Raw genomic sequence first — 27,096 nt, 5'->3', positions numbered from 1 at the left:
ATGTTTTGAGTCTCACTATCTGCCATGATCTTTCTTGGGAAAACCACATTTCCAAGCTGGCCTCCAAAGCCATTCGCCGACTCGGAATCCTCCGTCATGCGAAGTCCTTCCTTGGCACACCTGAGCTCCTCACCACATACAAAGCTTTCGTCCGCAGCTCAATGAATACTGTTCCCCCCCCTCTGGACTGGTGATCCTGCCTCACACCTAACTCGGCTTTACGCTGTTGAAACCAAAAAAAGGATAAGAAGGAAGTGAGCTATTATGATGCGACGCTGTCACGTGACTCATTCGCTATTTATTATCATGAACAAACAACCAGGACTTTGCTACCTGTAGTAAGTCCCTGCCACGATATGATACCAGAAACCTGAAATACTTCAATGGTAAATGGACTAAAATTCACTTGCTGAATAAACTCAGATAACAAACACTTGAGCTACCGATGAACGTTGCTGCTTCTGGGTACACAGGGCTTTACTTCCTGCAGGACAAGAGACGAGGTACAAGGCACGCCGCACGCCTTCCCAAAACTCACCGGATTTCCAACTCCAGTAAAATCCCCATACGATGGATCTCCCTTTTGCCCTTTCGGTCCAATGAGTCCCTGAGCAGAAAAATCGACACACACCATTAACGGAAGTAATCAATACCAGCATATGGTAAATTGAAGGTTATCTTTGAAAAATTCACCTTTTCTCAAAAACTCCAAAATCTGTAAGCACGTGTATGAAACATACTGAGAACAATGTTTTGTTGTTTTTGTCTTCACTTTTATTCTATTTCTGTGGGTCAGTCTCTGGGTCGGTCTCGGGGTCGTTCTCGGTCTCTGGGTCAGTCTCTGGGTCGGTCTTGGGGTCGGTCTCGGTCTCTGGGTCGGTCTCTGGGTCGGTCTCGGGGTCGGTATCGGTCTCTGGGTCAGTCTCTGGGTCAATCTCTGGGTCGGTCTCGGTCTCTGGGTCGGTCTCTGGGTCGGTCTTGGGGTCGGTATCGGTCTCTGGGTCGGTCTCGGGGTCGGTCTCGGTCTCTGGGTCAGTCTCGGGGTCGGTCTCAGTCTCTGGGTCGGTCTCGATCTCTGGGTCAGTCTCGGTCTCGGGGTCGGCCTCGGTCTCGGGGTGGGTCTCGGTCTCGGGGTCGGTATTGGGGTCGGTCTCGGTCTCTGGGTCGGTCTCTGGGTCGGTCTCGGGGTCGGTATCGGTCTCTGGGTCGGTCTCTGGGTCAATCTCTGGGTCGGTCTCGGTCTCTGGGTCGGTCTCGGGGTCGGTCTCGGTCTCTGGGTCAGTCTCGGGGTCGGTCTCAGTCTCTGGGTCGGTCTCGATCTCTGGGTCAGTCTCGGTCTCGGGGTCGGCCTCGGTCTCGGGGTGGGTCTCGGTCTCGGGGTCGGTCTTGGGGTCGGTCTCGGTCTCGGTCTCTGGGTCGGTCTCGGGGTCGGTCTCCGTCTCGGGGTCGGTCTCGGTCTCGGGGTCAGTCTCAGTCTCAGGGTCGGTCTCGGTCTCTGGGTCGGTCTCGGGGTCGGGGTCGGTCTCGGGGTCGGTCTCGGGGTCGGTCTCTGGGTCGGTCTCGGGGTCGGTCTCGGGGTCGGTCTCTGGGTAGGTCTCTGAGTAGGTATCTGGGTCAGTCTCTGGGTCAGTCTCCATATCAATTTCAGGAAGGAAAAAAAAATCCTGTTCAATCTTCCGTTCAATATGAGGGTCGATTTCTGGTTAAATCATCAGGTCAATCTCCAGGTTAATCGGCACTCTCTCAAGTTTTGGATATCTAATATAAACGACCCGAATGACCACCTGTATTGGCTTCCACAGATACCTTTCCTGTCTATAAGACTGTTGAAGACGAAACGTTTGTTCTGTATAGAAGGCTGTTGAAGACAAAACGTTTGTTCTGAATACAAGATATTTGTTCTTCATCGAACAATTACGTTTCCGTCGCCCTTCGATGTCACTTCTCTATTCTCAACAACAAAAGAGTTGCCATGTTGGCAGGACAGGGCGAGGCACAATGGGAACTTACCGGAAGACCTCGTAGACCAGGCAAACCACTACCATAGCCAGGATCTCCCGGCTCTCCTTGCGTTCCGTTGCAGGAGTCCGCGCCAGCTGGACCTCTGGGCCCAGATTGTCCGGGATGTCCCTACAATGAGGAATCCGGCAAAGAATGACAAGGAAAACTAGAACGCCACTCAGTAGCGCGCATACTCCCGCCGTGGGTCAAGTTGGAATAGTACGATTTCACAAACGTTTGAGGGAGTAGTTCAGTGACAACACAATACAAGAAAACACAAGACAGACACGCACAGATATATATTTAGAATATATAGAAGATAATGTAAAAAAATCAAAAACAAGGCAATTTCACTTACATTTTCGGATTCAGCGTTCGATTCTATATAAGTGAGTGTATTTTGAGGCACGTGTGACTTCAAATAAAATTGTAAGCCAAGAAAACGTTCGTTTCATTCCTTAGGGATACAACATGTAAAACTGGCCCAAACGTCAAAACAAAACTCGCTCATTTTAAGTCGTACAAGCTAATGCGACCACTCATTCTTCTGGGAAGAATCCCGTGCACATGCTTGTCACACTTATAACTCACCTAAATCTTTATAAGTTCATCAAATACTGACACTGCGATTGGCATTCGCTGAGGTAAATATTGATATCTCTTCTGAGGTAACAAAAAAAAAAAAATAACAGTTTTAAAGCATTATACGTATCAAACGATACATTTTATGAAACGGGGAAACCTAATACACACTTTGGTGGTTTTAAAATGACAGAATATGTCTTTATTATAAAAAATAAAAGAACCTTGAAGACGACGCTGCTAACAAAATACACCGCTCTAACGCATAACCACGAGTTTAAACTACATTTACAACAAATATGAAAACTATTTTCATATCGCAATGTTAAATATAGAATATATAGAAGATAATGTGGAAAAAAAAAAATTGAGCCCTGTCTTCCAATGGTAAACAATCCTTCAAAAAGTTCCTGGATCCGGAATAATATCCTGAGCTTCACCAAAAACTAATCAATTCTTCCTTATCCCAAGGGCAATCATCCCACCAACTTTCATCCAAATCTGTTCAGTACTTTTCCAGATATCTTGTTCACAAACACACGAACACACACGGACACGACCGAATGCATTACTCCCTAGCGGGAGTAATTAACCCATCGTGGGAATACCGAATAGCACAAGGTGTTAATGAATGCATGTTAGTGGAATCTTGGATTTTTGCGGACAGGAGCACTTACCGGAATGCCATCAATGCCTGGAAATCCCGGAACACCGATTGGGCCCTTTGGTGGTCAAACAAACACACACACACACACACACACACACACACACACACACACACACACACACACACACACACACACACACACACACACACACACACACACACACACACACACACACACACACACACACACACACACACACACACACACACACACACACACACACACACACACACACACACACACACACACACACACACACACACACACACACACACACACACACACAGTCACATGATCATAAATGAAACAGTTTGCAGAGCCGTGACTCCATCTTAAGAGAACAAAACAAAAATTACAAAAATTAAACTTTATTCAGGACAAAAACTTATGATTGGAATCAAAATCCAAATAAATAACAGATCAATTACGGGTTCGTGCAGAAGAAACAACAGGTTAAACAAAGCTTACAAAGGTGTACATGTTTCATTTCACATCCAAATACAGTAAGTAGCAGCAGGTTAAACAAAGCTTACAAAGGTGTACATGTTTCATTTCACATCCAAATACAGTAAGTAGCAGCAGGTTAAACAAAGCTTACAAAGGTGTACATGTTTCATTTCACATCCAAATACAGCAAGGAGCAGCAGGTTAAACAAAGCTTACAAAGGTGTACATGTTTCATTTCACATCCAAATACAGTAAGTAGCAGCAGGTTAAACAAAGCTTACAAAGGTGTACATGTTTCATTTCACATCCAAATACAGCAAGGAGCAGCAGGTTAAACAAAGCTTACAAAGGTGTACATGTTTCATTTCACATCCAAATACAGCAAGGAGCAGCAGGTTAAACAAAGCTTACAAAGGTGTACATGTTTCATTTCACATCCAAATACAGTAAGTAGCAGCAGGTTAAACAAAGCTTACAAAGGTGTACATGTTTCATTTCACATCCAAATACAGTAAGTAGCAGCAGGTTAAACAAAACTTACAAAGGTGTACATGTTTCATTTCACATCCTAATACAGCAAGGAGCAGCAGGTTAAACAAAGCTTACAAAGGTGTACATGTTTCATTTCACATCCAAATACAGTAAGGAGCAGCAGGTTAAACAAAGCTTACAAAGGTGTACATGTTTCATTTCACATCCAAATACAGTAAGTAGCAGCAGGTTAAACAAAGCTTACAAAGGTGTACATGTTTCATTTCACATCCAAATACAGCAAGGAGCAGCAGGTTAAACAAAACTTACAAAGGTGTACATGTTTCATTTCACATCCAAATACAGCAAGGAGCAGCAGGTTAAACAAAGCTTACAAAGGTGTACATGTTTCATTTCACATCCAAATACAGCAAGGAGCAGCAGGTTAAACAAAGCTTACAAAGGTGTACATGTTTCATTTCACATCCAAATACAGTAAGTAGCAGCAGGTTAAACAAAGCTTACAAAGGTGTACATGTTTCATTTCACATCCAAATACAGCAAGGAGCAGCAGGTTAAACAAAACTTACAAAGGTGTACATGTTTCATTTCACATCCTAATGCAGTAAGTAGCAGCAGGTTAAACAAAGCTTACAAAGGTGTACATGTTTCATTTCACATCCTAATGCAGTAAGGAGCAGCAGGTTAAACAAAGCTTACAAAGGTGTACATGTTTCATTTCACATCCTAATGCAGTAAGTAGCAGCAGGTTAAACAAAGCTTACAAAGGTGCACATGTTTCATTTCACATCCTAATGCAGTAAGGAGCAGCAGGTTAAACAAAGCTTACAAAGGTGTACATGTTTCATTTCACATCCAAATACAGTAAGTAGCAGCAGGTTAAACAAAGCTTACAAAGGTGTACATGTTTCATTTCACATCCTAATGCAGTAAGTAGCAGCAGGTTAAACAAAACTTACAAAGGTGTACATGTTTCATTTCACATCCTAATGCAGTAAGTAGCAGCAGGTTAAACAAAGCTTACAAAGGTGTACATGTTTCATTTCACATCCAAATACAGTAAGTAGCAGCAGGTTAAACAAAACTTACAAAGGTGTACATGTTTCATTTCACATCCTAATGCAGTAAGTAGCAGCAGGTTAAACAAAGCTTACAAAGGTGTACATGTTTCATTTCACATCCTAATGCAGTAAGGAGCAGCAGGTTAAACAAAGCTTACAAAGGTGTACATGTTTCATTTCACATCCAAATGCAGTAAGTAGCAGCAGGTTAAACAAAGCTTACAAAGGTGTACATGTTTCATTTCACATCCTAATGCAGTAAGTAGCAGCAGGTTAAACAAAGCTTACAAAGGTGTACATTTTTCATTTCACATCCTAATGCAGTAAGTAGCAGCAGGTTAAACAAAACTTACAAAGGTGTACATGTTTCATTTCACATCCTAATGCAGTAAGTAGCAGCAGGTTAAACAAAGCTTACAAAGGTGTACATTTTTCATTTCACATCCAAATACAGCAAGGAGCAGCAGGTTAAACAAAACTTACAAAGGTGTACATTTTTCATTTCACATCCAAATACAGTAAAGAGGAGCAGGTTAAACAAAACTTACAAAGGTGTACATTTTTCATTTCACATCCTAATGCAGTAAGTAGGAGCAGGTTAAACAAAGCTTACAAAGGTGTACATGTTTCATTTCACATCCTAATGCAGTAAGGAGCAGCAGGTTAAACAAAGCTTACAAAGGTGTACATGTTTCATTTCACATCCAAATACAGCAAGGAGCAGCAGGTTAAACAAAGCTTACAAAGGTGTACATTTTTCATTTCACATCCAAATACAGTAAAGAGGAGCAGGTTAAACAAAACTTACAAAGGTGTACATTTTTCATTTCACATCCTAATGCAGTAAGTAGGAGCAGGTTAAACAAAGCTTACAAAGGTGTACATTTTTCATTTCACATCCTGAAACAGTAAAGAGCAGCAGGTTAAACAAAAGTTACAAAGGTGTACATTTTTCATTTCACATCCAAATACAGTAAAGAGGAGCAGGTTAAACAAAGCTTACAAAGGTGTACATTTTTCATTTCACATCCAAATACAGCAAGGAGCAGCAGGTTAAACAAAGCTTACAAAGGTGTACATTTTTCATTTCACATCCTAATACAGTAAAGAGGAGCAGGTTAAACAAAGCTTACAAAGGTGTACATTTCTCATTTCACATTTCACATCCTAATACAGTAAAGGAGCAGCAGGTTAAACAAAGCTTACAAAGGTATACATTTTTCATTTCACATTCTAATACAGTAAAGGAGCAGCAGGTTAAACAAAGCTTACAAAGGTGTACATTTCACATTTCACATCCTAATACAGTAAAGGAGCAGCAGGTTAAACAAAGCTTACAAAGGTATACATTTTTCATTTCACATTCTAATACAGTAAGGGGCAGCAGGTTAAACAAGCGATACGCCTAGGTCCCCAGTCGGGGAAGTGATGTGAGTTGACAAAGTGGACCACGCAGAAAACATGCTATGATATGATATTTCGCTCACAAGGGTCAGCCAAACATGGAGGCGGCCATCTTGGATTTTGACGTGGCGACCCAATTTTCAATAGCGTTCTTCCTTTTGCCTCGATACACCCACACACCAGATCAGACGTTGGTACTTCGCTTATTTTTCGAGATATTTCGCTCACAATTTTCAGACATATATATGGTGGCGGCCATCTTGGATTTTGACGTGGTGACCCAATTTTCAATAGCGTTCGTCCTTATGCCGAGATACACCCACACGCCAAATTAGAAGTTGGTACTTCGCTTATTTTTCAAGATATTCATCTCACAATGTTCAGACATACATGGCGGCGGCCATCTTGGATTTTGACGTGGCGACCCAATTGTCAATAGCGTTCTTCCTTATGCCTAGATACACCCACACACCAGATTAGAAGTTGGTACTTCGCTTATTTTTCAAGATATGCAGGTTACAAGGTTCAGACATACATGGCATCAGACATACATGGCGGCGGCCATCTTGGATTTTGACGTGGGTTGCACCCACACACTAAATTCGAATGTGGTCCTTCGCTTACGCACGCACGCTGCACGCACGCACACACGCACGCCTGCACGCACGGACGGACGGACGGACGGCCGGACACACGGACGGAGGGGAAAGCCATAGTCCCCCTTTCGCTCCGCTGAGCGACGGGGGACAATAAAGCTTACAAAGGTGTACATTTTTCCTTTGACATCCTTTCACATTTCACATCCAACGTTTCAGGGACCCAGCGTGAACCCACCAATGGAGACGTTTCGAGGACTCACCGTGTACCCGCCAATGGATACGTTTCAGGAACCCAGCATGGACCCGCCAATGGAGACGTTTCAGGAAACAACTGTGGACCCGCCAATGGACACGTTTCAGGAACACAGCATGGACCCGCCAATGGAGACGTTTCAGGAACCAACTGTGGACCCGCCAATGGACACATTTCAGGAACCCAGCATGGACCCGCCAATGGAGACGTTTCAGGAACCAACTGTGGACCCGCCAATGGACACGTTTCAGGAACCCAGCATGGACCCGCCAATGGAGACGTTTCAGGAACCAACTGTGGACCCGCCAATGGAGACGTTTCAGGGACCAACTGTGGACCCGCCAATGGAGATGTTTCAGGAACCAACTGTGGACCCGCCAATGGAGACGTTTCAGGAACCAACCGTGTACCCACCAATGGAGATGTTTCAGGGGCTCAGCATGAAGCTGCCAATGGAGTCGTTTCAGGGACCCAACGTGAACCCACCAATGGAGACGTTTCAGATTGGTCTGACCTCATGATTGGGTTATTTTTTTGAAACAACTTTGTTGTGCAAAATTATAAACTCCATTTGCATTTGGCTGATTTTAAAAGCTCTTTTTATTGAGCAAAAGGCCAAGCATCCATTGAGTGACAGCTGCATTCTGGGTAATGAAATACTTGGCTCGCACTCCAAACTGTACTATGGTGAAAACACTGGAGGATCCACATGTGGACAAGATCACAAACCCAATGGGACGAGAACATCGGACATGTCCAAAGCGACGTAATCAATCATCGCGTTTCCACAATCCTTGTGGAAAATGGCTGACAGATGTTTTTTAATAATAAAAACGACTTTAGTGATAACGTCGGTATTTCGTGGGTATAACGTGGGTATTTCGTGGGTATAACATTGGTATTTCATGGGTATAACGTGGGTATTTTGCTCCCATCCTTGTGGAAAAATGGCTGACATGTTTTTTTTATAATAAAAACGACTTTAGTGATAACGTTGGTATTTCTTGAGTATAACGTTGGTATTTCGTGGGTATAACGTGGGTATTTTGGTCCCATATTTGTTGTATTTTTTTTTAATCGTGTAAATAATATAATGTGAATGATGTTTTGTCCCATGTTTTGATAGATCGGCGCCATATAGCCAATCAAAATGCCACGGGACATACCGGGTGCATACCACGTCACCTGCAATTTGAGTAGTAACTTACCGAATCACCTTTGCCTCCATGGTGGCCAGGCCGGCCCATGCTCCCTCTGTGGCCCTTAACTCCAGTAGGCCCATACATTCCCGGAGGGCCTAAAAGACCCTTTCGTCCTCGGGACCCAATAGACCCCGGTCTTCCCTGCATGGCAAAGAACAGACAAAAGAAGATATAAGTTGCGGATGGGTATTAAGGCCTGGGGGTGCAGGAAGGAAGGGTAGGGAGCGGATGGGACAAGGTAACAAGGCCCACCTACCATTTGAAACATGTGTGTGAAGGACATTCTAAGATAGACATGCCTGGGCCTATGTTATGCATTGTGTGTGTTTCATACTTGCAGATCATTATTATATGTAGATAGGCAAACGTTAGATGTGGGTTTTATTAATTATTACCGAAACATACAAGTCGTTACATCCCAGGTGGAGTAATCAGGTGAGTTATTAATTATGAATAGGTAGAGGTCACCTGACGAAGATCAAGTTATTTCAACTTTAGTAAAACAACAACAATACACTATTGTTGTTTAAAGCTGCAGCAAAAAAAATAACTCGGGAGTGCTACACAGCAAGGCTGGGCCAAATGGCTCTCATTTCCTTGCTTAATGTACAGGAGCTTACAGGCACTCCTTACACTCAATGTAGACCCACGGAGACTGTGAGGCCTTTGTGTACGACTTTCCATTCTGCAGGTGGAAAATAAATATTTAAATGCAACAGGTTTAATTCCTGACCAGAATCACCTTCAACAATCACCTTCAATGAAGCCAAGCCCTTTCCCCACTGGGGGTGACATGGGACATTCCTAACACACCCACACCTGTCCACTCGATTCGTCCTTGTAACACACCCACACCTGTCCACTCGATTCGTCCTTGTAACACACCCACACCTGCCCACTCGATTCGTCCTTGTAACACACCCACACCTGTCCACTCGATTCGTCCTTGTAACACACCCACACCTGCCCACTCGATTCGTCCTTGTAACACACCCACACCTGTCCACTCGATTGGTCCTTGTAACACACCCACACCTGTCCACTTGATTGGTCCTTGTAACACATCCACACCTGTCCACTCGATTCGTCCTTGTAACACCCAATTTATAGTCCAAGTTGACCTGTCTAATCATGATTATTAATTAATTTTTATTTGAACCTGTATATACCCATCCTGTAGACTGTAGACTAGTACTCTTACATACCAGGGGAGTAGGTGTGTTAGAGGGTGACATGTGTGACTAGTACTCTTACATACCAGGGGAGTAGGTATGTTAGAGGGTGACATGGGTGACTAGTACTCTTGCATACCAGAGGAGTAAGTATTTTAGAGGGCGACATGGGTGATTAGTACTCTTTCATACCAGGGGAGTAGGTGTGTTAGAGGGTGACATGTGTGACTAGTACTCTTACATACCAGGGGAGTAGGTATGTTAGAGGGTGACATGGGTGACTAGTACTCTTGCATACCAGAGGAGTAAGTATTTTAGAGGGCGACATGGGTGATTAGTACTCTTTCATACCAGGGGAGTAAGTGTGTTAGAGGGTGACTAGTATTCTTACATACCAGGGGAGTAGGTGTGTTAGAGGGTGACATGTGTGACTAGTACTCTTACATACCAGGGGAGTAGGTGTGTTAGAGGGTGACATGAGTGACTAGTACTCTTACATACCAGGGGAGTAGGTGTGTTAGAGGGTACCACGGGTGACTATGACTCTTACATACCAGGGGAGTAGGTGTGTTAGAGGGTGACATGAGTGACTAGTACTCTTACATACCAGGGGAGTAGGTGTGTTCGAGGATGACATGGGTGACCAGTACTCTTACATACCAGGGGAGTAGGTGTGTTAGAGGGTACCACGGGTGACTATGACTCTTACATACCAGGGGAGTAAGAATGTTCGAGGGTGACACGGCTGACTAGTACTCTTACATACCAGGGGAGTAGGTATGTTGGAGGGTGACATAGGTGAGTAGTACTTGTTACATACCAGGGGAGTAGGTATGTTAGAGGGTAACATGGGTGACCAGTACTCTTACACACCAGGGGAGTAGGTATGTTAGAGGGTAACATGGGTGACTAGTACTCTTACATACCAGGGGAGTAGGTATGTTAGAGGGTGACATAGGTGACTAGTACTCTTATATACCAGGGGAGTAGGTATGTTAGAGGGTGACATATCCTTGAAACGTGTTAGTTATGTTCCTGATTACCTCTCTACTGACGTTATGCCGATGAGTAAATTATGGATAGAAGTGTGAGCTTCAAGAGTGATGTGTTGATGTTAAAGGTATTTTTTTTCTTTTTGTCATCGTCTTGTCTTGGTGTATCTTTTCTTTTTTCATCGCCACCATCGCAGACCACAAGTCGTGTGCAGGCATTCGCAACAACTTTTGAACTGTCTGATCTGGGTTTGATTGCTTATCAAACTATAAACTTTTGAATTGGTGCTTCACAGGCAGGAGTTTGCATTCTCCCCCCCCCCCCCCCCCCTCTCCCCCCAGGTATGCACCCACGTTGAATATCAGTCTTCCAGGCATTTTATGGCTTTCAGGCTCGTAGCAACAGAAGCTCGTCTTAAATGTAGAGCTTGGTTCCGAAATCTCCACTGAGCAACAGTAAACAAGGTGAATAGTCGACAGAGTAAATGATTGATTTATCTCTATATAATTCCAGCAATCTGTGTGTGTGTGTGTGTGTGTGTGTGTGTGTGTGTGTGTGTGTGTGTGTGTGTGTGTGTGTGTGTGTGTGTGTGTGTGTGTGTGTGTGTGTGTGTCTGTCTGTATGCGACCGCTGTTTCTCGACAACTACCGGTCCGATATACTTGAAACTTGCCAGGTATATTGCTGGGGACCCGAGGATGTGCCTTTTCAAGGTTTCATATTAATCGGACAAGTGGTTCCCAAGGTATGGTCACCGTACTCGCAAGCCGTTCGCTTTGGCTTTGCGAATGGACCAAACCATTTCATGTAAATAGAGGGGGGGGATTGGCCTATTGTTGTTGTTGTTATTGTTGTTGTTGTTCTCTTCTCTTTTCTTTGTTTGTCCTTGCGAAAAGACAAAATACGTTTGCGATAATTGAATAATTGGCCATTAAAACTAAATTGCGAATAATCGTAATTCTGGCACGTGGTTTCAAAACTTTTTTCCTTTTGCACGCACGTACGGGCAAGCACGTACGGGCACGCACGTACGGGCACGCCCTAGTATAACCCAATACACCATGAGGGACAACAGGCTGGATGGAGCATCATCTACAGACGGGAGGAGCATCATCTACAGACCGATGGAGCATCATCTACAGACGGATGGAGCATCATGTACAGACGGATGGAGCATCATCTACAGACGGATGGAGCATCATCTACAGACGGATGGAGCATCATCTACAGACGGATGGAGCATCATCTACAGACGGATGGAGCATCATCTACAGACGGATGGAGCATCATCTACAGACGGATGGAGCATCATCTACAGACGGATGGAGCATCATCTACAGACGGATGGAGCATCATCTACAGACGGATGGAGCATCATCTACAGATGGATGGAGCATCATCTACAGACGGATGGAGCATCGTCTACAGACGGATGGAGCATCGTCTACAGACGGATGGAGCATCGTCTACAGACGGATGGAGCATCGTCTACAGACGGATGGAGCATCGTCTACAGACGGATGGAGCGTCGTCTACAGACGGATGGAGCGTCGTCTACAGACGGATGGAGCGTCGTGTACAGACGGATGGAGCGTCGTCTACAGACGGATGGAGCGTCGTCTACAGACGGATGGAGCGTCGTCTACAGACGGATGGAGCGTCGTCTACAGACGGATGGAGCATCATCTACAGACGGATGGAGCATCATCTACAGACGGATGGAGCATCATCTACAGACGGATGGAGCATCATCTACAGATGGATGGAGCATCATCTACAGACGGATGGAGCATCATCGACAGACGGATGGAGCATCATCTACAGACGGATGGAGCATCGTCTACAGACAGATGGAGCATCGTCTACAGACGGATGGAGCATCGTCTACAGACGGATGGAGCGTCGTCTACAGACGGATGGAGCGTCGTCTACAGACGGATGGAGCGTCGTCTACAGACGGATGGAGCATCGTCTACAGACGGATGGAGCGTCGTCTACAGACGGATGGAGCATCATCTACAGACGGATGGAGCATCATCGACAGACGGATGGAGCATCGTCTCCAGACGGATGGAGCATCGTCTCCAGACGGATGGAGCGTCGTCTACAGACGGATGGAGCGTCGTCTACAGACGGATGGAGCGTCGTCTACAGACGGATGGAGCATCATCTACAGATGGATGGAGCATCATCTACAGACGGATGGAGCATCATCTACAGACGGATGGAGCATCGTCTACAGACGGATGGAGCATCGTCTACAGACAGATGGAGCATCGTCTACAGACGGATGGAGAATCGTCTACAGACGGATGGAGCGTCGTCTACAGACGGATGGAGCGTCGTCTACAGACGGATGGAGCGTCGTCTACAGACGGATGGAGCGTCGTCTACAGACGGATGGAGCGTCGTCTACAGACGGATGGAGCGTCGTCTACAGACGGATGGAGCATCGTCGACAGACGGATGGAGCATCGTCTCCAGACGGATGGAGCATCGTCTCCAGACGGATGGAGCATCGTCTCCAGACGGATGGAGCATCGTCTCCAGACGGATGGAGCATCGTCTACAGACTGATGGAGCATCTTCTACAGACTGATGGAGCATCGTCTACAGACGGATGGAGCATCTTCTACAGACGGATGGAGCATCGTCTACAGACGGATGGAGCATCATCTACAGACAAATGGAGCATCATCTACAGACGGATGGAGCATCGTCTACAGACGGATGCAGCATCATCTACACACGGATGGAGCATCATCTACAGACGAATGGAGCATCATCTACAGACGGATGGAGATTGGAGCATCATCTACAGACGGATGAATCGGTGGATAGACATGGCCACTAGATGGCTCTCGGAAAGGGAAAACACAAAGATGCTACAACATTGGCAGTAACTCCTGGAAATCCTCGTTTCAGCAGCAACTTTTGTTTACAATCAAAATGGCTCGCTCAAAACACACGGAATAACACGCACAAACACAGCAACGATTTTCCATCGACCGCGGTGTCCAAGTAGTGCGGTGTGTTCGTGACCGGCCTCCACCGGGCCACAACATAGTCCTCATGTGAACTCGAGGATGTGGCCTCAGACTAAAGGCAAATCAAGTGGGCAGTGTAGTGTGCTTTCCACAACAGCTTCCAGATTTATTTGCTGTTTCTCTCGTGGCAATCTTCCTTCCGTCCCATTCATTCGCCTCCACCCCCTCTTTCCCCTAATTCTCCAATGTGGCTTTTGTGACATCAAGAGCACACTCTTGGTACGATGCCAAGTCTAGGGTCTGCTTATAGGGACATCCTTCAGGTGTTTCCAAGAGTCGACGCCCGTCTAATAATATAAACAAACACACCAGGCCATGCCTGGGAAAGACCTAAAACAAAGGCTGAAAAATTCCCCACCACACCGCCTGCATCCACCACTGGACTTTAATTGTTTGTTTATGACTTCATGTGTCCCGAGGAAAACAATGATTGAACTTGCAGGCCGGTAATTTGTAGCACAGATATTTACTCCATCACGAGGTTGGGAAATCTTGAAATTGTCCATTATCCCACTGCAATGGACGGCTTTGGTCACTTGCAGGACCAAGAGATTCCTTTGGGCGGAGTTCGACCTGGATTTCACACCTGTTATACCACAACGGAACTCGGTAGGGTGCATACCTCTGCCAGGTTAAACAGGTTATGTTATGTTTTGTATCCCACTGATGGGGCACATCTGGATTCAGACCTTAACCAAAATCCAATCATTTCGTTCTTATCACACACCCAAACTCTCCTCCAAATTTTGTCTGAATCTGTCCATACTGTTTTGACATATCCTGTTCATAGACAGACAAACAAGAAGTACACAAGAAGTACACAAGAAGTACACATTGTGCATAGCACAATACTTGTGAAATCCCGAAAATAAGTTTTGACCTTTTTTTTTTTTTTTGTACACAAGATCGAGGCTCGTGAAAGAGCTAACATCAATCACACAAAAAGTCAAACCGACACATAAAACACAAAATAAGGGAAGCGGTAGACAAGATGGGGAGAGAGGGGAAAGGACGCAAACACAACATTTGAGAGCAAGGACATCAAGAGAACTGTGGGAGGGAGAAGGCTTGGGGGGACGTCGGAGAGGTACAAGGGGTGTTGCAAAATAAATGATACTTTTTTCAAAAAAGATGAAATGAAGTTTCAATCGGATGAAAATCCAACCAAAGGCTTTACTTCATTCAAAAATGAAAAACTCCCGTTTAACATGCGTCCAAATGTCCACCATTAGCTTCAGAAACCATTTGAAGTCGACTTTTAAAACATTTCAGCAAAGACACGACCATTAGTCGCAAATATGACGGAGACAACACGCAGGCAACGTACGCGACACGTCATGATGACGCACGCGAAATTTGAATTAAAAAATCGCGGACATGTGGTCAATACAATCTGGGGGGAAAAAAGTATCATTTATTTTGCAACACCCTATAAAACATATGGACACTGCAAGGACTTCCAGGAAAGAAGTTGGAATTTCAAAAAAGTGGATCTGGGGTGAATTAGCGGGGGTAGAAAAGATCGAGGTTTTGCATGGGGGAAGATAAGAGATGGTGGTGAACAGCTGTTTTAAAGACCAGGACGGAGGAGTGGGATTGAAGAGAGTGGGGGGAGTTTGTTCCAGAGGCGGGAGAAAAGGGGAATGAAAAAGTGAAGGTGAGCAGAGAGCCTCGATTTTGACAGTTTAACCATAAGAGGGTTGCAGGCAGATCTTGTGCGACCTGTAGGAATATTGGGGAGACAGAGCACAGACAGAGCTGGGGGAGCAAGGCCGGAGAGGAGTCGGTAGAAGACAGAAAGACCACCTACCTGCCTGCGGTGAGTGAGTGAAAGGCCCTCGGAGTTAGCTTCATCGTGGGAGATTCCAATTATTCTGAAAGTTTTGGTTTCAACAGCGTGAAGACGAGCTCGGTGTGAGGCAGGAGCACCAGCCCAGAGGGGGGGAACAGTATTCCATTGAGCTGCGGATGAAAGCCTTGTATGTGGTGAGGAGCTCAGGTGTGCCAAGGAAGGACTTCGCACGACGGAGGATGCCCAGTCGGCGACTAACTTTGGAGGCCAGCTTGGAAATGTGGTTTTCCCAAGAAAGATCATGGCAGATAGTGAGACCCAAAAGCTTGAGTGACAGAACTTCTTGGAGAGGATTGTTGAGAAAGTAGATGGGAGGGTTGTCCAGTCGGTCCTTTCGGAGAGACATTGTAAGAGTGTGAGATTTGTCAGGATTGAAAGACATGTTCCACTTGTATGCCCAGTCTGTGATTTTGTCCAGGTCTGCAGAGAGTGAGGAGGCTGCAGACTGCCGATATGAGGGATGAGGAATGGAGCGGCAGAGAGTGGAGTCATCAGCAAAGAGATAAAGAGGCTTTTCCAGAGAGTCGGAGAGATCATTGATGAAGACCAGAAAAAGCAAAGGGCCCAGAACACTGCCTTGAGGAACTCCAGCCAGAACAGGAAGGGGAGTTGAGAGAAATCCATTCAGGGCCACACATTGACTTCGTGTAGATCTGGGACCTTTGTGACCTTATGTGACCTTTGGCCTATCTTGACCTCAAAAAATTTTTGTGGTTGAATACAGTGACCTGATCTACAAATGCCCTTAGAATTTCAAGTCAATCGGATGAAAATTGACAATTTTAGAAATGTCATCTCTGTGGTTCAATTGAGTGACCTGATATGCAAATCCTGTTCAAATCTTAAGTCAATCGGTGAAATTTGGTTTCAGACCAGGTCACTCTACTCTGCATCTGCTGCTTCTGCTGTCTCAACAATGGATGGAGGTCCTCAATGCCAAACAGGAAATCAGAGCTGTCTCCCTTGACATATTATCTGCCTTCGATACGGTCTGGCACCCAGCTCTGGTCACCAAACACTCCTCTTATGGTATCCATGGAAATATCCACACATGGCTTGCGGACATCCTCTCCGGTCGCAGTCACTGTGTGGCCCTGAATATAATTCTCTCATCTCATCTTCTTATTCATCAGAAATGATCTTTTTTTTAAATCTTCAGAAAGTCAGAAAGATATTCTCATCTCATCATTCTCTCATCTTCCTGTTCAGGCTGGAGTTCCTCAAGCCAGTGTTCTGGGCCCTGTGATTTTTCTGGTCTTCATCAAAAATCTCTCTGACTCTCTGGAAAATCCTCTCTATCTCTTTGCTGATAACTCCACTCTCTGCCGCTCCATATCTCATCCCTCAGATCGGCAGTCTGCAGCCTACTCACTCTCTGCAGACCTGGACAAAATCACAGACTGGTCATACAAGTGGAACATGTCTTTCAATCCTGACAAATCTCACACTCTTACTACTTTATTTACTTTTACAACAACAACAACAACAACAACAACAACAACATGCATTTAAAGGCCATTTTCCCTGCGAGAGCGGGGGTTAGCCTTGCGGTCCCCATGACAATCTTCTCCATTTTGCCCTATTTTCTGCATCTCTCCTTGTTAACCCCCTTGCCCGCATTTCTTCTTCCACCATCTTTAGCCAAGTCTTTCTTAGTCTTCCCCGTCCTCTACTTCCTTCTACATTCATTTCCATCACTCTTCTCAACCAGTCACTGTCATCCTTCCTCAACACATGACCAAACCATATCAACCTGTTCCTCTTCACAGCATCAATCACAGGCTCTATTCCCATCATCTTTCGCAATTCATCATTTGTCTTCCTCTCTCTCTCAACGATACTCCGCACATCCACCGAACCATTCGCATTTCCACCCTTTCCAACCTTCGTTGCTGCTCTACATTCATGACCCATGTCTCGCTCCCATAAATCATAACACTTCTCACACATGCAGCATACACCTTTCCCTTCAGCTTCAACGACACTCCCCTCCTCATCAGCACGCCACTCAGTTCCCGAAACCTCTTCCATGCACATCTCACTCTAGCAACCGTTGTCGAGTTTGATCCACCTTCTCCATTCAGCATGTCTCCGAGGTCGCAAAATGTTTTCACACCTTCCAGCTTCACGCCGTCTCCAAGATCCAACTCAACATTTCCTCCATCTGCAGCTCCCTCTGTGCACACCTTACATTTGAATGTGGCTGCCACACTGGTTAATGACCCTCTCAGACCACTACATTTTTGATGAACCCACTCAGCGCATTTCCTAACATTTCCACTCATGTCTTACTATGTCTCTCTGAAAAGACCAACTGAACAACCCTCCCATCTACTTTCTCAACAATCCTCTTAAAGAAGTTCTGTCACTCAAGCTTTTGGGTCTCACTATCTGCCATGATCTTTCCTGGGAAAACCACATTTCCAAGGTGGCCTCCAAAGCCAGTCGCCGACTGGGCATCCTCCATCGTGCGAAGTCCTTCCTTGGCACACTTGAGCTCCTCACCACATACAAGGCTTTCATCCACAGCTCAATGGAATACTGCTCTCCCCTCTGGGCTGGTGCTCCTGCCTCACACCTAGCTCGTCTTCACGCTGTAGAAACCAAAGCTTTCAGAATCATTGGAATCTCCCGCGATGAAGCTAACTCCGAGGGCCTTTCACTTACTCACCACAAGTAGGTTGGTGGTCTTTCTGTCTTCTGCCGACTCCTCTCCAGCCTTGCCCCCCCCCCCCCCAGCTCTCTCTGTGCTCTGTCCCCCCAAATATTCCTACAGGATGTACAAGAACTGCCAGCAACCCTCTTCTGGTGAAACTGCCAAAATCAAGGCTGTCTGCTCACCTTCACCCTTTCATTCCTCTTTTTTCCCACCTCTGGAACAAACTCCCTCACTCTCTTCAATCCCACTCCTCCCTCCAGGTATTTAAAACAGCTGTTGACCACCATCTCTTATCTTCTCCAATCCAAAAACTTGATCTTTTCTACCCCTATTAATACACCCCAATTCCACCTCTTTCAATCTCCGACTTCATTCCTGAAATTCCTAGTGGTGTCAATTTGTTTTATACCGCGTAATGTGACGGTTTTCCGTCACGCTCTCAAATCCTGCAACCATTTCTGGTGTGTCGACTGCGTGAGGCCGGCCAGAGCGAGCAGCGTCTGCCATACTGGACACTCCACTTTTAAACTTCCTGTCCCAGTCGTACACCTGCTGCAGCGATAAACATGCATCGCCATATTGCATCTTCATTCTGCAATGCATTTCACTGGGATTCACACCCTCACTTCCCAATAAACCGATGACAGCATGTTGCTCCTCCCTGGTGCATGCTTCTAAGTTTGCCGCCATCTTGGAACTGCTCTACAAACGTCATGCGCTCAATGTTGCCAGATCTAAAACAGGCAAAACATGCCTCTTCCCCAAAGATATAACATATGTCGTCCACAACTACACACGTTATATTCTCGAATTTGTATCGCCATTTTGAGGTTACTTATTGACTGGCCCTCGTGTATATATAAATTGTGGACTTCAATACCATTTCATCCGGCCATTTTTATTTTTGGCTACCTGCGACGTCATGAGACAGGAAATTAACCAAGGTGACCGATCTAAAACATTGGTCATACTTTGCATGTATTATCTGATAATTTCTCCAAACCTATAATTCCAAAGATTGGTGGGAACTGGGAAGTTCACTCTTGAGAACTTCCAGCGAAAGCATCATTCACTGCAAGTTAGTTGGGAATCTGCATCACGTGATCCTATCTTTGCACCTGGCGAGGTGTGCATGTGAGATTGCTATCAGAGTAAGCATGGAGCTGTTTGACAATAACACACCTTCAACAGATACATACCTCGTACCTCCAGCGTCTCTCACATTCCTGCACTCCCTGTCACCTGGTACAGCCTCTGCCCCTTCATTCCTCCCAGTCACCTGGTACAGCCTCTGCCCCTTCATTTCTCCCCGTCACCTGGTACAGCCTCTGCCCCTTCATTCCTCCCTGTCACCTGGTACAGCCTCTGCCCTTCATTACTCCCTGTCACCTGGTAGAGCCTCTGCCCCTTCATTTCTCCCAGTCACCTGGTACAGCCTCTGCCCCTTCATTCCTCCCTGTCACCTGGTACAGCCTCTGCTCCTTCATTTCTCCCAGTCACCTGGTACAGCCTCTGCCCCTTCATTTCTCCCTGTCACCTGGTACAGCCTCGACTCCTTCATTCCTCCCTGTCACCTGGTGCAGCCTCTGCTCCTTCATTCCTCCCTGTCACCTGGTACAGCCTCTGCCCCTTCATTCCTCCCTGTCACCTGGTGCAGCCTCTGCTCCTTCATTCCTCCCTGTCACCTGGTACAGCCTCTGCCCCTTCATTTCTCCCTGTCACCTGGTACAGCCTCTGCCCCTTCATTTCTCCCTGTCACCTGGTACAGCCTCTGCTCCTTCATTCCTCCTAGTCACCTGGTACAGCCTCTGCCCCTTCATTTCTCCCTGTTACCTGGTACAGCCTCTGCCCCTTCATTCCTCCCAGTCACCTGGTACAGCCTCTGCCCCTTCATTTCTCCCTGTCACCTGGTACAGCCTCTGCCCCTTCATTCCTCCCAGTCACCTGGTACAGCCTCTGCTCCTTCATTCCTCCCAGTCACCTGGTACAGCCTCTGCCCCTTCATTTCTCCCTGTCACCTGGTACAGCCTCTGCCCTTTCATTTCTCCCTGTCACCTGGTACAGCCTCTGCTCCTTCATTCCTCCCAGTCACCTGGTACAGCCTCTGCCCCTTCATTCCTCCCAGTCACCTGGTACAGCCTCTGCCCCTTCATTTCTCCCTGTCACCTGGTACAGCCTCTGCCCCTTCATTTCTCCCTGTCACCTGGTACAGCCTCTGCCCCTTCATTCCTCCCAGTCACCTGGTACAGCCTCTGCCCCTTCATTTCTCCCTGTCAGCTGGTACAGCCTCTGCTCCTTCATTCCTCCCAGTCACCTGGTACAGCCTCTGCTCCTTCATTCTCCCAGTCACCTGGTACAGCCTCTGCCACTTCATTTCTCCCAGTCACCTGGTACAGCCTCTGCCCCTTCATTTCTCCCTGTCACCTGGTGCAGCCTCTGCCCCTTCATTCCTCCCTGTCACCTGGTGGAGCCTGTGCCCCTTCATTCCTCCCTGTCACCTGGTACAGCCTCTGCTCCTTCATTCCTCCCTGTCACCTGGTACAGCCTCTGCCCCTTCATTCCTCCCAGTCACCTGGTACAGCCTCTGCCCCTTCATTCCTCCCTGTCACCTGGTACAGCCTCTGCTCCTTCATTCCTCCCTGTCACCTGGTGCAGCCTCTGCCCCTTCATTCCTCTCTGTCACCTGGTAGAGCCTCTGCCCCTTCATTCCTCCCTGTCACCTGGTACAGCCTCTGCCCCTTCATTCCTCCCTGTAACCTGGTACAGCCTCTGCCCCTTCATTCCTCCCTGTCACCTGGTACAGCCTCTGCCCCTTCATTCCTCCCTGTCACCTGGTACAGCCTCTGCCCCTTCATTCCTCCCTGTCACCTGGTACAGCCTCTGCCCCTTCATTCCTCCCTGTCACCTGGTACAGCCTCTGCCCCTTCATTCCTCCCTGTCACCTGGTGCAGCCTCTGCCCCTTCATTCCTCCCTGTCACCTGGTACAGCCTCTGCCCCTTCATTCCTCCCTGTCACCTGGTGCAGCCTCTGCCCCTTCATTCCTCCCCGTCACCTGGTGCAGCCTCTGCCCCTTCATTCCTCCCTGTCACCTGGTACAGCCTCTGCCCCTTCATTCCTCCCTGTCACCTGGTGCAGCCTCTGCCCCTTCATTCCTCCCTGTCACCTGGTAGAGCCTGTGCCCCTTCATTCCTCCCTGTCACCTGGTGCAGCCTCTACCCCTTCATTCCTCCCTGTCACCTGGTACAGCCTCTGCCCCTTCATTCCTCCCTGTCACCTGGTGCAGCCTCTGCCCCTTCATTCCTCCCTGTCACCTGGTACAGCCTCTGCCCCTTTATTCCTCCCTGTCACCTGGTGCAGCCTCTGCCCCTTCATTCCTCCCTGTCACCTGGTACAGCCTCTGCCCCTTCATTCCTCCCTGTCACCTGGTGCAGCCTCTGCCCCTTCATTCCTCCCTGTCACCTGGTACAGCCTCTGCCCCTTCATGTCGGACCTCTTTTCCGAGGTCGGAAAAATGAATACCAGCTTACTGGAAACCGGAGCACAGCTTCACTCACAGCAATGATGCAACCAAAAGCCACAGACTGCTGATGAAATAATAAAATCATCACTGTAGTGCAACCGTGCTACTGATGCAGTGTCCCTGTCCATTGCGGCAGCAATTCGGAAATTGGACAATTGCTTGTGAAAGATTGTGGGATCTTTAAGGTCAACCACCATGCACCGGCATGCCATCAAATGTTCCTGGTTAACGTCGGACGGACGCTGCACCTTTTTCATGCAACATTCAGCCTTGCACCTGATAGTTCACAGTGAGGTCAATAATCAAATCCAAATTAGAAACATTAAAGGTAACATACTACCCAATGGGTGATCCTGAAGGGTTTTGTCTGATATAACCGTGCGATGAGGACCCGGTACAATGTGTCACGTGCGAGGAGGAACCGGTACAATGTGTCACGTGCGAGGAGTAACCGGCACACTGTGTCACGTGCGAGGAGGAACCGGTACAATGTGTCACGTGCGAGGAGGAACCGGTACAATGTGTCACGTGCGAGGAGTAACCGGCACACTGTGTCACGTGCGAGGAGTAACTGGCACAATGTGTCACGTGCGAGGAGTAACCGGCACACTGTGTCACGTGCGAGGTGTAACTGGCACAATGTGTCACGTGCGAGGAGTAACTGGCACAATGTGTCACGTGCGAGGAGGAAGCGGTACAATGTGTCACGTGCGAGGAGTAACCGGCACAATGTGTCACGTGCGAGGAGTGACCGGTACAATGTGTCACGTGCGAGGAGTAACCGGCACAATGTGTCACGTGAGAGGAGTGACCGGTACAATGTGTCACGTGCGAGGAGGAACCGGTACAATGTGTCACGTGCGAGGAGTGACCGGCACACTGTGTCACGTGCGAGGAGGAACCGGTACAATGTGTCACGTGCGAGGAGTAACCGGCACACTGTGTCACGTGCGAGGGGTAACCGGCACACTGTGTCACGTGCGAGGAGTAACCGGCACACTGTGTCACGTGCGAGGAGTAACTGGCACAATGTGTCACGTGCGAGGAGGCACCGGCACAATGTGTCACGTGCGAGGAGTAACCGGCACAATGTGTCACGTGCGAGGAGTAACCGGCACACTGTGTCACGTGCGAGGAGTAACCGGCACACTGTGTCACGTGCGAGGAGGCACCGGTACAATGTGTCACGTGCGAGGAGTAACCGGCACACTGTGTCACGTGCGAGGAGTAACCGGCACACTGTGTCACGTGCGAGGAGTAACCGGCACACTGTGTCACGTGCGAGGAGTAACCGGCACACTGTGTCACGTGCGAGGAGTAACCGGCACACTGTGTCACGTGCGAGGAGTAACCGGCACAATGTGTCACGTGCGAGGAGGCACCGGTACAATGTGTCCCGTGCGAGGAGGAACCGGCACAATGTGTCACGTGCGAGGACGAACCGGCACACTGTGTCACGTGCGAGGAGGAACCGGCACACTGTGTCACGTGCGAGGAGGAACCGGTACAATGTGTCACGTGCGAGGAGGAACCGGTACAATGTGTCACGTGCGAGGAGGAACCGGTACAATGTGTCACGTGCGAGGAGGAATCGGTACAATGTGTCACGTGCGAGGAGTAACCGGCACAATGTGACGTCACGTGCAGACACTTTTCCAAAAACGTCATCAGTCTTTATTTCTTATAGAATTTCAGAATTAAATGAGTTTAAACAGAAATATCGAAATAATGGAATCTCGTTCGATTATATCGATATTTTTGACGAGGTACATTCGTCGTATTACAAATTTTATCATGGAAAGTAATTGTTGCTACAGGCAACGGCGTTTGGATGAATAAATATGAACTTTACATAACGAACATGAAACAACCGCCAAACCCAAACTGCATATCGAACTGTTTTTGTTGCTAACAAGGTTGTGGTTGTTGTGGTATCCTGGTTGTTGTGGTTGTTGTTGTGGTTGTTGTTATGGTTGTTGTGGTTATTGCTGTGGTAGTTGTTGTGGTTGTTGTTGTGGTTTTTTTTTGTGTACAGAGTCGAGGCTCGTGAAAGAGCTAACATTTATCAAACAAATCAAACAAACAAGCAAGCAAACAAAGTATATGAAAAGGGGAGCGGTCGACAAGATGGGGAGAGAAGGGGAGGAAGCACACAAACACAACATTTGAGAGCAGGGACATCGGGAGATGTATGGAAGGGAGAGGGCCTGGGGGGAGGCAGGATAGGTATAAAACGCAAGGACACCAAGGACTTCCAGGAAAGAAGTCAAAAGTCACCTCAAAAAAGTGGATTTGGGGTGAAATTAGCGGGGGTAGAAAAGATCAAGGTTTTGGATTGGGGAAGATAAGAGATGGTGGTGAACAGCCGTTTTAAAGACCTGGAGGGAGGAGTGGGATTGAAGAGAGTGAGGGAGTTTGTTCCAGAGGCGGGAGAAAAGAGGAATGAAGGAGTGAAGGTGAGCAGAGAGTCTTGATTTTGGCAGTTTAACCATAAGAGGGTTGCAGGCAGATCTTGTGCGACCAGTAGGAATATTTGGGGGACAAAGCCCAGAGAGAGCTGGGGGGGCAAGGCCGGAGAGGAGTCGGTAGAAGACGGAAAGACCACCAACCTGCCTGCGGTGATTAAGTGAAAGGCCCTCGGAGATAGCGTCATCGCGGGAGATTCCAATGATTCTGAACGCTTTGGTTTCAACAGCTTGAAGACGAGCTAGGTGTGAGGCAGGAGCACCAGCCCAGAGGGGAGAGCAGTACTCCATTGAGCTGCGAATGAAAGCCTTGTATGTGGTGAGGAGCTCAGGTGTGCCAAGGAAGGACTTCGCACGACGGAGGATGCCCAGTCAGCGACTGGCTTTGGAGGCCAGCTTGGAAATGTGGTTTTCCCAGGAAAGATCATGGCAGATAGTGAGACCCAAAAGTTTGAATGACAGAACTTCTTGGAGAGGATTATTCAGAAAGTAGATGGGAGGGTTGTCCAGTCGGTCTTTTCGGAGAGACATCGTAAGAGTGTGAGATTTGTCAGGATTGAAAGACATGTTCCACTTGTTTGCCCAGTCTGTGATTTTGTCCAGGTCTGCAGAGAGTGAGGAGGCTGCAGACTGCCGATCTGAGGGATGAGGAATGGAGTGGCAGAGAGTGGAGTCATCAGCAAAGAGATAGAGAGGATTTTCAAGAGAGTCAGAGAGATCATTGATGAAGACCAGAAAAAGCACAGGGCCCAGAACACTGCCTTGGGGAACTCCAGCCTGAACAGGAAGAGGAGATGAGAGAAACCGATTCAGGGCCACACGTTGACGACGACTAGAGAGGAAGTCCGCCAGCCACGCATAGAGATTTCCATGGATACCAAAGGAGGAGAGTTTGGTGAGCAGAGCGGGGTGCCAGACCGTATCGAAGGCACGTGATATGTCGAGGGAGACAGCTCTAATTTCCTGTTTGACATTGAGGACCTCCATCCATTGTTGAGACAGCAGAAGCAGCATGTCCAGAGTAGAGTGACCTGGTCTGAAACCAAATTGATGATCAGAGATCAAGCCATTGGAGAAGAGGAAAGATTTCATATCCGAAGCAATGATGGATTCCATGACTTTGCTGATAATTGGGAGAAGGCTGATTGGTCTGTAGTTGCTAGGATCTGTTTTTGCACCTTTTTTGTACAAAGCGGTGATGTTGGCTGATTTCCAAGCAGATGGCAGTTGACTTTGAGCAAGAGGGTGAAGAGAACAGAGAGAGGGAGTGAAAGAGCGGAACAACAGGATTTTAGGACCCGTGGGCTGATGCCATCAGGTCCAGTTGCAGAATCAGAGTCGAGGGTTGACAGAAACTTTTCCACCTTGTCAGGAGGAAAGGACACGAAGTCCAGGAGCAGCTGGGTACGACTGGGTATGGTGGGTACAGAGAGGGATGGGTTTGGGACACAAGATTTAGAGGCAAACACAGAGTTGAGGCATTCAGCTTTTTCACTTGCGGAGTCAGCTGTGTAGCCGTTTGAGGTAAGGGAGGGGATGGAGGGGGAACAAACACCAGAAACAGATTTGACCAGACGCCACCAGGATTTGGAAGAGGGAGACAGATAAGAGAGTTCGGTCTTGAGAACGGAGAGATATTGTTTCCTGGCTCTCCTGAGGGTGGACACACACTTGTTTCGGACTTTGTGAAAGGAAATGAGATTTCCTTCCGTTGGATTTGCTTTCCAGGAGACGAAGGCAAGTTGTTTCTGGGCAACAGCCTCACCACAAGATTCCGTGTACCATGGATGGGAGGAAGGGTATGACAACTGAAGACGAGATGGGATAAATCTGTCCATGAGAGAGAGCAATTTACTTTGGAAGAATTCCCAGGATGAGTTGATGTCAGAGGTGGTAGAGATGGGAGACCAGTCCAGATGATTGATGGCTGCTTGAAGACCGTGCCAGTTGGCCTGAGTGAAATGCCAGACTCGTCGATGCTGAGCAGGCTCCCTGAGAATGGTCAGAGAGATGTCCAAAATCAGAGAGATGTCCAAATTGTTGTGGTGGTTGTTGCTGTGGTTGTTGTTGTGGTTGTGGTGGTTGTTGTTGTTGTTGTGGTTATTGCTGTGATTGTTGTTGTTGTGGTTGTTGTTGTGCTGTTGTGGTTGTTGTGGTGGTTGTGGTCGTTGTTGTTGTGGTTGTGGTCGTTGTTGTTGTTCGCAAATGCAAAAGGAAATCTGAATTCTGTCCGCCGAGCACATCGTCACTGAGGTGCAGGTGTGCCGCTGATGCAGTGGCCCCTGTCGGTTCGGGACGGAATTTGTAATTTTGTTACTGGTGCCTGAGATAACTTGCCGACTCTTCGTCAAAATCACCTTTGGATCTTTAATGTCTACCAGCTAATGTTGGTAGAACAGACAGTGGGCTAGCCTGGCGACCATCCGAGGCACACACATCGATGGCCCTGAGTGCGGAATATCAGGATAAGAATTTATAGTTGGATCAGGATGAAAATCCAGGATAGACAGTGTCAAAATCTCTCGGCCATCCAGCCAGCCCTTACCTGTCTGTACAAGGTGACATAAATAAATGTATTTTTGGAGTTTTTGGACCACGTCACGGCAGACTCGCACCTGCATGCCCTAAACACAAGGGGGCGCCCTTTACTTGTTTGAATTGTTTATCCTGAATTTGGAG

At 47.4% G+C, this 27,096-nt stretch overlaps 1 protein-coding gene across 2 annotated transcripts in view; it reads right to left on the bottom strand.

Annotated features, from left to right (window-relative positions):
- The window catches only part of COL4A6 (collagen type IV alpha 6 chain), a 576,802-nt gene that overhangs the window by 329,078 nt on the left and 220,628 nt on the right, over positions 1 to 27,096 (bottom strand). For both annotated transcript variants that reach the window (XM_078778521.1, XM_078778522.1), the window contains exons 4-7: positions 8,716 to 8,850; positions 3,261 to 3,305; positions 2,011 to 2,130; positions 539 to 607 (exon numbers count right to left, since the gene is read on the bottom strand). In XM_078778521.1, coding sequence (XP_078634647.1) covers positions 539 to 607; positions 2,011 to 2,130; positions 3,261 to 3,305; positions 8,716 to 8,850 — 369 coding nt within the window. The remainder of the gene's footprint in view (positions 1 to 538; positions 608 to 2,010; positions 2,131 to 3,260; positions 3,306 to 8,715; positions 8,851 to 27,096) is intronic.

This window comes from Myxine glutinosa, chromosome 5, assembly GCF_964187855.1.
Source record: "Myxine glutinosa chromosome 5, kmMyxGlut1.1, whole genome shotgun sequence".
Classification (NCBI taxonomy): Eukaryota; Metazoa; Chordata; class Myxini; order Myxiniformes; family Myxinidae; genus Myxine; species Myxine glutinosa.
The sequence above is the reverse complement of the archived record's forward strand: the minus strand, read 5'-3'. Positions and strand labels throughout refer to the sequence as shown.